At 43.7% G+C, this 12,602-nt stretch overlaps 1 protein-coding gene across 1 annotated transcript in view; it reads right to left on the minus strand.

Moving 5' to 3' along the window:
- Positions 1 to 12,602, minus strand: part of LOC139388244 (protocadherin Fat 3) — a 334,570-nt gene that overhangs the window by 171,323 nt on the left and 150,645 nt on the right. The window contains exons 42-46 of the mRNA XM_071134792.1: positions 11,814 to 12,034; positions 11,428 to 11,724; positions 6,991 to 7,146; positions 6,674 to 6,808; positions 3,120 to 3,389 (exon numbers count right to left, since the gene is read on the minus strand). Of these exons, the coding sequence (XP_070990893.1) occupies positions 3,120 to 3,389; positions 6,674 to 6,808; positions 6,991 to 7,146; positions 11,428 to 11,724; positions 11,814 to 12,034 (1,079 nt within the window). The remainder of the gene's footprint in view (positions 1 to 3,119; positions 3,390 to 6,673; positions 6,809 to 6,990; positions 7,147 to 11,427; positions 11,725 to 11,813; positions 12,035 to 12,602) is intronic.

Genomic DNA, 12,602 nt, shown 5'->3' on the forward strand with positions numbered 1-12,602 from the left:
AGATCCCACTTCTCCACTCCTCCTGAGTCTGACTAAAATCCCACTACTCCACTCCTCCTGAGTCTGACTAAGATCCCACTTCTCCACTCCTGTTGAGTCTAAGATCCCACTTCTCTACTCCTGTTGAGTCTGACTAAAATCCCACTTCTCCACTCCTGCTGAGACTGACTAAAATCCCACTTCTCCACTCCTGCTGAGTCTGACTAAAATCCCACTTCTCTACTCCTGCTGAGTCTGACTAAAATCCCACTTCTCCACTCCTCCTGAGTCTGACTAAAATCCCACTTCTCCACTCCTCCTGAGTCTGACTAAAATCCCACTTCTCCACTCCTTCTGAGTCTGACTAAAATCCCACTTCTCCACTCCTGCTGAGTCTGACTAAAATCCCACTTCTCCACTCCTCCTGAGTCTGACTAAAATCCCACTTCTCTACTCCTGCTGAGTCTGACTAAAATCCCACTTCTCCACTCCTGCTGAGTCTGACTAAAATCCCACTTCTCCACTCCTCCTGAGTCTGACTAAAATCCCACTTCTCCACTCCTCCTGAGTCTGACTAAAATCCCACTTCTCCACTCCTGTTGAGTCTGACTAAGATCCCACTTCTCTACTCCTCCTGAGTCTGACTAAAATCCCACTTCTCCACTCCTCCTGAGTCTGACTAAAATCCCACTTCTCCACTCCTCCTGAGTCTGACTAAGATCCCACTACTCCAATCCTCCTGATTCTGACTAAAATCCCACTTCTCCACTCCTGCTGAGTCTGACTAAAATCCCACTTCTCCACTCCTCCTGAGTCTGACTAAAATCCCACTTCTCCACTCCTGCTTCCTTGTTTTGGAGTATCGTCTGGGATGTCCTAGAAACATTTTAATAATGTAAGAAATAACACAAAAACTAATAATGTAAAGTTGGTCTGTCAGGGCCATCTTCTAACCCACCCCCCACACACACTATTACCATAACATACAGTAATACCCCTACACACACTATTACCATAACAGACAGTAATACCCCCACACACTATTACCATAACATACAGTAATACCCCTAAACACAGACACTAATACCCCCACACACACTATTACCATAACATACACTAATACCCCCACACACACTATTACCATAACATACAGTAATACCCCCACACACACTATTACCATAACATACAGTAATACCCCTACACACAGACACTAATACCCCCACACACACAATTACCATAACATACAGTAATACCCCTACACACAGACACTAATACCCCCTACACACAGACACTAATACCCCCTACACACAGACACTAATACCCCCTACACACAGACACTAATACCCCCTACACACAGACACTAATACCCCCTACACACAGACACTAATACCCCCTACACAGACACTAATATCCCCTACACACAGACACTAATACCCCCTACACACAGACACTAATACCCCCTACACACAGACACTAATATCCCCCTACAAGCAGACACTAATATCCCCCTACACACAGACACTAATACCCCCTACACACAGACACTAATACACCCTACACACAGACACTAATATCCCCCTACACACAGACACTAATACCCCCTACACAGACACTAATATCCCCCTACACACAGACACTAATACACCCTACACACGGACACTAATATCCCCCTGCACACAGACACTAATACCCCCTACACACAGACACTATTACCATAACATACAGTAATACCCCTACACACAGACACTAATACCCCCTACACACAGACACTAATACCCCCTACACACAGACACTAATACCCCCTACACACAGACACTAATACCCCTTACACACAGACACTAATACCCCTACACACAGACACTAATACCCCCTACACACAGACACTAATACCCCCTACACACAGACACTAATACCCCCTACACAGGCACTAATATCCCCCTACACAGACACTAATATCCCCCTACACACAGACACTAATACCCCCTACACACAGACACTAATACCCCCTACACACAGACACTTATACCCCCTACACACAGACACTAATACCCCCTACACACAGACACTAATACCCCCTACACACAGACACTAATACCCCCTACACACAATCACTAATACCCCCTACACACAGACACTAATACCGACCCACAAACAGACACTAATATCCCCCTACACACAGACACTAATACCCCCCCACAAACAGACACTAATATCCCCCTACACACAGACACTAATACCCCCCCACAAACAGACACTAATATCCCCCTACAAACAGACACTAATACCCCCCCACAAACAGACACTAATACCCCCCCACAAACAGACACTAATACCCCCCCACAAACAGACACTAATACCCCCCCACAAACAGACACTAATACCCCCCCACAAACAGACACTAATACCCCCCCACAAACAGACACTAATATCCCCCTACACACAGACACTAATACCCCCCCACAAACAGACACTAATATCCCCCTACAAACAGACACTAATACCCCCTACAAACAGACACTAATACCCCCCTACACGCATACACTAATACCCCTACACACATACAGTAATACCCCTACACACAGACACTAATACCCCTACACACAGACACTAATACCCCCGTACACACAGACACTAATACACCCACTACACCCCCCCCCCACACACATCCCCCCTGTCCTCACCATGACGACAGACACCCCCCCCACATCCCCCCTGCCATCACCGTGACGACAGACACCCCCCCACACACACACACACACACATCCCCCCTGCCCTCACCGTGACGACAGACCCCCCCACACACACACACATCCCCCCTGCCCTCACCGTGACGACAGACACCCCCCCACACACATCCCCCTGCCCTCACCGTGACGACAGACGCCCCCCCCACACACATCCCCCCTGCCCTCACCGTGACGACAGACGCCCCCCCCACACACATCCCCCCTGCCCTCACCGTGACGACAGACACCGCCCCCCACACATCCCCCCTGCCATCACCGTGACGACAGACACCCCCCCACACACACACATCCCCCCTGCCCTCACCGTGACGACAGACACCCCCCCACACATCCCCCCTGCCCTCACCGTGACGACAGACACCCCCCCCCCACACACATCCCCCCTGCCCTCACCGTGACGACAGTGGTAGAGGATAGCTGTAGCAGCTCCCCCAGGTCTGAAGACACCACCACGAAGGTGTAGCTGGGTCCAGCCTCATGGTCCAGAACCGACAGGGTTGTGATCCAGCCCGTTTTACTGTCAATGGAGAACACTGGTCCGGTACCAGTAGAACTAGTTGAACCAGTACTGGTACCAGTAATACCAAATGAGGGACCGGCTGAGCTGCGGTCTGGTCTGTTCTCCTGGATCTGGTTAAGTGGAGGACCCAAGCTGTAGGTGACCTGGAAAAAAGAGGAGGAGGAAAGGAAGAGGAGGAGTGGGAAAGGAGGAGGAGGAGGGGGGTGGGGGAACAGGAGGGGGAGGGGACGGGGAAAAGGAGGAGGAGGAACAAGAGGAAAAGTAAGAGATGCAGAGGGGGAAGAGGGGGAGGAAGAGGAGGACAGTGGTATAGTTAAGGGTAAATGCCATTTACACCCCATTGTGCGAGTGTTTAATCAAATCAAATTTATTTATAAAGCCCTTCTTACCTCAGCTGGTATCTCAAAGTGCTGTACAGAATCCCAGCCTAAAACCCCAAACAGCAAGCAATGCAGGTGTAGAAGCACGGTGGCTAGGAAAAACTCCCTAGTTTACCCATCTATCAGTGGCTTGCGAAAGTATTCAAGAAAAGTGATCCCTTGGGATTTCTCCTATTGTGTTGCCTTACAGCCTGGAATTAAAATTGATTTTGGGGGGATTGGTATCATTTGATTTACACAACATGCCTACCACTTGAAGATGCAAAATATGTTTTATTATGAAACAAACACATAAGACAAACTTGAGCGTGCATAACTATTCACCCCCACAAAGTCAATACTTTGTAGAGCCACCTTTTGCAGCAACTACAGCTGCAAGTCTCTTGGGGTATGTCTCTATAAGCTTGGCACATCTAGCCATTGGGATATTTGCCCATTCTTCAAAGCAAAACTGCTCCAGCTCCTTCAAGTTGGATTGGTTCCGCTGGTGTACAGCAATCTTTAAGTCATACCACAGATTCTCAATTGGATTGAGGTCTGGGCTTTGACTAGGCCATTCCAAGACATTTAAATGTTTCCCCTTAAACCACTCGAGTGTTGCTTTAGCAGTATGCTTAGGGTCATTGTCCTGCTGGAAGGTGAACCTCCGTCCCAGTCTCAAATCTCTGGAAGACTGAAACAGGTTTCCCTGAAGAATTTCCAGTTTCCCAGTCCCTGACAATGAAAAACATCCCCACAGCATGGTGGTGGCAGCATCATGCTGGTATGGCAATTGCTTGGCATCCGACCGCAAGGCACTACAGAGGGTACTACCCAGTACATCACTCGGGCCGAGCTCCCTGCCATCCAGGACCTCTATATCAGGCGGTGTCAGAGGAAGGCCCTAACAATTGTCAAAGACTCCCAGCCACCCAAGCAATAGTATGTTCTCTCTGCTATCACGTGGCAAGCGGTAGCACTGCCCCAAGTCTGGAACCAACAGGACCCTGAACAGCTTCTACCCCCAAGCCACAAGACTGCTAAATAGCATAGTTAAGCAGGGTAGCTATTGGTTAGTTAGTTATTTAACTATCTGCATTGAACCTTTTGCACTAACTTTATTTTCCTCATCACATACTGCTGGTGATTATCTGGCACTTTATTCCTAGTTATATGTACATCTCTACCTGAATGACCTCGTACCCCGGCACATCGACTCGGTACTGGTACCCTGTGTATATAGCAGAGTTATCATTACTCAGTACTGGTACCCCGTGTATATAGCAGAGTTATCATTACTCAGTACTGGTACCCTGTGTATATAGCAGAGTTATCATTACTCAGTACTGGTACCCTGTGTATATAGCAGAGTTATCATTACTCAGTACTGGTACCCTGTGTATATAGCAGAGTTATCATTACTCAGTACTGGTACCCTGTGTATATAGCAGAGTTATCATTACTCAGTACTGGTACCCTGTGTATATAGCAGAGTTATCATTACTCAGTACTGGTAACCTGTGTATATAGCAGAGTTATCATTACTCAGTACTGGTACCCTGTGTATATAGCAGAGTTATCATTACTCAGTACTGGTACCCTGTGTATATAGCAGAGTTATCATTACTCAGTACTGGTACCCTGTGTATATAGCAGAGTTATCATTACTCAGTACTGGTACCCTGTGTATATAGCAGAGTTATCATTACTCGGTACTGGTACCCTGTGTATATAGCAGAGTTATCATTACTCGGTACTGGTACCCTGTGTATATAGCAGAGTTATCATTACTCGGTACTGGTACCCTGTGTATATAGCAGAGTTATCATTACTCAGTACTGGTACCCTGTGTATATAGCAGAGTTATCATTACTCAGTACTGGTACCCTGTGTATATAGCAGAGTTATCATTACTCAGTACTGGTACCCTGTGTATATAGCAGAGTTATCATTACTCAGTACTGGTACCCTGTGTATATAGCAGAGTTATCATTACTCAGTACTGGTACCCTGTGTATATAGCAGAGTTATCATTACTCAGTACTGGTACCCTGTGTATATAGCAGAGTTATCATTACTCAGTACTGGTACCCTGTGTATATAGCAGAGTTATCATTACTCAGTACTGGTACCCTGTGTATATAGCAGAGTTATCATTACTCAGTACTGGTACTCTGTGTATATAGCAGAGTTATCATTACTCAGTACTGGTACCCTGTGTATATAGCAGAGTTATCATTACTCAGTACTGGTACCCTGTGTAATCCCATCCCGGTTAAGGTGCCGTAAGCATTTCACTCATAGCATGTTGTTTACGAAGCATTTAAATTTAAACTTAATTCACCGCGAACAGCGATCATTATTTGCCCAACAATTTTTTTACGACTATAAAGTACTACTAAGATGATGATATAATACAAAGATGATAACATGATACTAAGATGATGATATAATACTAAGATGATAACATGATACTAAGATGATGATATAATACTAAGATGATAATATGATACTAAGATGATAATATTATATTTAAATGATAACATGATACTAAGATCATAATATAATACAGAGATGATAACATGATACTAAGATGATAATATAATACAAAGATGATAACATGATACTAAGATGATAATATAACACTAAGATGACATAATACTAAGATGATGATGATGATTCTAACATGATAATATGATACTAAGATGATCATTAGTCAGTACTGGTACTAAGATGATAATAATGATTGTAACATGATAATATGATACTAAGATGATGATATGATGATCAAATGATAACATGATATGATAACATGACACTAAGATGATAATATGATACTAAGATGATAACATGATAATATGATGATAATATGATGCTAAGATGATAATATGATACTAAGATGATAATATGATAATCAGATGATAATATGATACTAAGATGATAATATGATAATGAGATGATATGATAATAAGATGATAATATAATATGATAATCAGATGATAATATTATACTAAGATGATAACATGATAATAATGAAGTAAATACTAACAGAGAAGACAGTATAATACCTGTCCGTTTGAGCCCCAGTCAGGGTCGAGCGCCCGCACCTGGACCACCCTGGTACCCACGGGCATCCCCTCCATCACCATGGCAACGTAGGAACTGGTCTCGAACAATGGCTTGTTGTCATTTATGTCCAGAATCTATTGAGAGAGGAAGAGGAGGAGGGTTAAGTAAACTGAATCAAACTCTTTGGAAAGGGTAGAAACCCAACCTCCACATGTTTAATATGTTATTCTACAGTCCTGCCACACACACACACACACACACACACACACACACACACACACACACACACACACACACACACACGTCAATTCCTCACCTTCACCTCCACGTCGACAGTAGAGATGGACTCTATGAGGTCTCGTCGAGTCGTAGCTGAGACTTTAAACCTGAAGATGCTGACCAGTTCATAGTCCAGAGGATTGGTCAGCCGGACCAGACCCGTCTCTCTCTCCACCAGGAACGTACCTCCCTGTAGAGAAACACAAAGGGGCAGGATCATTATGATGTCATACAAGCTTTTAACAAAAAAAAGTGTGACAATGCATTAGAAACAACAAACTATGTTTTAAGTGAGAAGTAGACATTGGTCTGAAGCTCCCAAAAAATAGGGATTACCTCCTCTTACGAGTGTGAATTAGGATGTTTGAGAAGGTTTGAATCCTAAGCAACCTGCCAACACATTGTTTGCAGGACGATAGACCAACATAGCTACTGAAGTAGGTCAAAGCTGTGTGCTGGAAATCCTTGGTAGAGCATGGGTGAAGTAGACATTGTTGTGCTGATGTGAATTTCCTTTCTTTTTTGGCTTTAGACCAAGACTTAAAACTGCCTTTTTTTGTTTCTAATTTCCATGTTTTATACAACATTATTACACAACATTATTACACAACATTATTACACAACATTATTACACAACATTATTACACAACATTATTACACAACATTATTACACAACATTATTACACAACATTACACAGCAATAAAAGTAAAACGGAAGAGTAAATTAGCCAAAGAAAGATAAAATGACAGGAGATCCTCTCAGAGCAGAGATAACGTCTTACGTTCAAACACATAGAAATACAACAAGTAGAACAGACTGGGAATGTTGGCTATAAATGAACAACATACAGAAAAGGGGTTTATTGTCCTAGAAAAAGTCTAAATTGTACGTTTAAAGCTTCACTGAAACAGGAGCAAGAAAGGAATCTGAGTATGATCCTTATTCAATTGTAATACAGTTCTATTCATTCCACATCTATAACTACTACTACATTTGGCAGCCTTTTTTTCGCGGGCTTCCGGGCATTTACTCATTCATCAACATGGACGTCAGCATGAAGACTGTGTGGCTTGTTGGACATTCATGGATCCACTGGTCGGAGAAGAAAGCATCACAACATCTCCTTTGACTACAGTCAGACGAGGTGGCTCGGAGAGCGAGGAATGCAGTGGGTCAAACTGCTCTCTGTTGTTCTGAGCTAGCAGAGGGCCTTGTGCTTCTGCTCGCCCTGACATCATAGTCACCCGCCTCGGTGGGGACAGCCCTGGGTTCGTCAGATGAGAGCTGATTTAGAGGTAGTCATCTGAATGTTCCCCGGGACAACGGTGGTCTACTCTGACATCACACAGTGGGAGGAGTTGGACAGTCCAGTGGGAGGAGGACATCAACAATCCCATAGAGATGGTCCAGTGGGAGGAGAACATCAACAAGCCCATAGAGATGGTCCAGTGGGAGGAGGACATCAACAAGCCCCTAGAGATGGTCCAGAGGGAGGAGGACATCAAACAAGCCCATAGAGATGGTCCAGTGGGAGGAGGACATCAACAAGCCCATAGAGATGGTCCAGTGGGAGGAGGACATCAACAAGCCATAGAGATGGTCCAGTGGGAGGAGGACATCATCAAGCCCATAGAGATGGTCCAGTGGGAGGAGAACATCAACAAGCCCATAGAGATGGTCCAGTGGGAGGAGGACATAAACAAGCCCATAGAGATGGTCCAGTAGGAGGAGAACATCAACAAGCTCATAGAGATGGTCCAGTGGGAGGAGGACAATCTCCATCCTGCACAGACAGAAGAGGACTGGCCACCCCTCATAGCCTGGTTCCTCTCTAGGTTTCTTCCTAGGTTCTGGCTTTTCTGGGGAGTTTTTCCCTAGCCATCGTGCTTCTACACCTTTCTGTTTGGGGTTTTAGGCGGGGTTTCTGTACAGCACTTTGATATATCAGCTGATGTAAGAAGGGCTTTATAAATACATTTGTTTTGATTTGAGGACATCAACAAGCCCATAGAGATGGTCCAGTGGGAGGAGGACATCAATTAGCTTTTTGTCCTGAAATACAAAGTGTTACGTTTGGGGCAAATCAAATACAACAAATTACTGACTACCACTCTCCATATTTTCACTCATAGTGGTGGCTGCATCATGTTATGGGTATGCTTGTAATCGTTAAGGACTGGGAGTTTTTTCAGGATAAGAAATAAATGGAAGAACAAGCAAAATCCTAAAAGAAACCTGCTTCACTTTTTTTCAATAGACAGAGATGAATTCACCTTTCAGCAGGACAATAACCTAAAACACAAGGCCAAATCTACACTGGAGTTGCTTAGCAAGAAGACAGTGAATGTTCCTGAGTGGCAGAGTTACAGTTTTGACATGAAAAATCTATGGCAAACCTGAAAATGGTGGTCTAGCAATGATCAACAACCAATTTGACAGAGCTTGGATAATTGTGGTAAAAGAATTACATCAAATGTTGCACAATCCAGGTGTGGAAAGCTCTTAGAGACTTACTCAGAAAGACTCGGAGCTGTTATCACTGACAAACTTGCTTCTACATAGTATTGACTCAGGAGTGTGAATACTTATGTAAATGAGATATTTCTGTATTCATTTTACATAAATTAGTAAACATTTCTAAAAGCATGTTTTAACTTGGTCATTATGGGGTATTGTGATGTCATTATGGGGTATTGTGATGTCATTATGGGGTATTGTGATGTCATTATGGGGTATTGTGTGTAGATGGGTGAGAAAAACACATGTATTTAATACATTTTGAATACAGGCTGGAACACAACAAAATGTGGAATAATTCAAGGGGTGGGAATACTTTCTGAAGGCACTGTACCTTTCTTTGCATGTTTGTTATCTAAATAACATTCAGCTGACTGGTGTTAGCTAGCTACAGAGGCTAACGTTAGCTGCTGGACTTTGTACAAGAAAGCGAACGTTAGCTGCTGGACTTTGTACAAGAAAGCTAATGTTAGCTGCTGGACTTTGTACAAGAAAGCTAACGTTAGCTGCTGGACTTTGTACAAGAAAGCTAACGTTAGCTGCTGGACTTTGAACAAGAAAGCTAACGTTAGCTACGTAAAGTCAGTTAGTTACAGCGCCTTCATAAAGTATTCAGACCACTTGACTTTTTCCACTTTTTGTTTGTTACAGCCTTCCTCTAAAATTGATTAAATAAATAAAAAATCCTCAGCATTATCCCATAACGACGAAGCGAAAACAGTCAGGATTGTGTAGAGGCACAGATCTGGGGAAGTGTACCAAAACATTTCTGCAGCACAGAAGGTCCCCAAGAACAGAGTGGCCTCCATTATTATTACATGGAATAAGTTTGGAACTACCAAGACTCTTCCTAGAGATGGCCGCCCGGCCAAATTGAGCAATAGGGGGAGAAGGGCCTTGGTCAGGGAGGTGACCAAGAACCTGATCAAATCAAATCAAATCAAATCAAATCAAATGTATTTATAAAGCCCTTCGTACATCAGCTGATATCTCAAAGTGCTGTACAGAAACCCAGCCTAAAACCCCAAACAGCAAGCAATGCAGGTGTAGAAGCACATGATGGTCACTCTGACAGAGGTTCAGAGTTCCTCTGTGGAGATGGAAGAAACTTCCAGAAGGACAACCATCTCTGCAGCACTACACCAATCAGGCCTTTATGGTAGAGTGGGCATACGGAATTCACTCCTCAGTAAAAGGCACATGACAACCCGCTTGGCACACAGCCAAGACAATGCAGGAGTAGCTTCGAGGCAAGTCTCTGAATGTCCAATGGGTGGCCCAGCTAGAGCCCGGACTTGAACCCGATCGAACATCTCTGGGGAGACCTGAAAATAGCTGTGCAGCAACGCTCCCCATCCAACCTGACAGAGCTTGAGAGGATCTACAGAGAAGAATGGGAGAAACTCCTCAAATACAGGTGTGCCAAACTTGTAGCGTCATACACAATAAGACTTGAGGCTTTAATCACTGCCAAAGGTGCTTCAACAAAGTACTGAGTGAAGGGTCTGAATAATTATGTACATGTAAGATTACATTTTTTTATTATTATTATTATATTTTTTTTTTTACAAATTTGCTAAAAAAATTACAAACCTATTTTTGCTTTGTCATTATGGGGTATTGTGATGTCATTATAGGGTATTGTGATGTCATTATGGGGTATTGTGATGTCATTATGGGATATTGTGATATCATTATGGGGTATTGTGATGTCATTATGGGGTATTGTGATGTCATTATGGGGTATTGTGATGTCATTATAGGGTGTTGTGATGTCATTATGGGGTATTGTGATGTCATTATGGGGTATTGTGTGTAGATTGATGAAGGTAAAAAAACAATGTAATACATTTTAGAATAAGACCAAAGTAACAAAATGTGGAAAAAGCCAAAGGGTATGAATACTTCACGAATGCACTGTATATCATATATTATAAATAATATTGTTCTTTCCTGGTTGCTGTCGGGAGTCTCTCCCCCCACAGCGGTGTAAGCCCCAGTCTGTCCTGGGGCCAGGTATATGTTCCCCAGGGCCGTGCCCACAGGTGTGTCCTCTGGTATGGTGAAGGAGTACTGAGGCTGGGTAAAGGAGGGGACCAGGGCGTCCGGGGGGAGGACATGGATGAAGGCTGAGACCAGAGAATGTTTTGCCGGGGAGCCACGGTCTGTAGCCTTGACAAAGAAGGATAGGATGGTTCCCTGGAGATGGAGAAGAGATCCTTTCGTCACCATCCAACCACTGTCTGGCTCCACCTGGTGGAAAAAAGAAGAAGATCAGTTGTCAAATAGGTTGTGTGCTTTTCAAAGACCCGACCCTAGACACAGCCCCCGCCTCGACCCACCTCCAGTACGTCAACCAGGGGCAGGCGGGCCTCGCTGTACAGGGAATAGATGACCCGTCCATTGGGTCCAGCGTCAAGGTCTGAGGCCTGGATCTGGGTAACCAAGGATCCTTTAGCCACATTGGACTTGATGCTCATACGATACTCCACCGCCCTGAACCGAGGGGCGTTGTCATTCTCATCAGTCAACACAACACGGACTGTACAGAATGCTGCACGACCTGGCAACATGATAGTGACAGTGTTATGTAGTAGACATGATAGTAACAGTGTTATAGACATGATAGTAACAGTGTTGTAGACATGATAGTAACAGTGTTGTAGACATGATAGTAACAGTGTTGTAGACATGATAGTAACAGTGTTGTAGACATGATAGTAACAGTGTTATAGACATGATAGTAACAGTGTTATAGACATGATAGTAACAGTGTTATAGACATGATAGTAACAGTGTTGTAGACATGATAGTAACAGTGTTGTAGACATGATAGTAACAGTGTTGTAGACATGATAGTAACAGTGTTGTAGACATGATAGTAACAGTGTTGTAGACATGATAGTAACAGTGTTGTAGACATGATAGTAACAGTGTTGTAGACATGATAGTAACAGTGTTGTAGACATGATAGTAACAGTGTTATAGACATGATAGTAACAGTGTTATAGACATGATAGTAACAGTGTTGTAGACATGATAGTAACAGTGTTATGTTGTAGACATGATAGTAACAGTGTTATAAACATGATAGTAACAGTGTTGTAGACATGATAGTAACAGTGTTGTAG

This window comes from Oncorhynchus clarkii, chromosome 29 (assembly GCF_045791955.1).
Source record: "Oncorhynchus clarkii lewisi isolate Uvic-CL-2024 chromosome 29, UVic_Ocla_1.0, whole genome shotgun sequence".
NCBI lineage: Eukaryota > Metazoa > Chordata > Actinopteri > Salmoniformes > Salmonidae > Oncorhynchus > Oncorhynchus clarkii.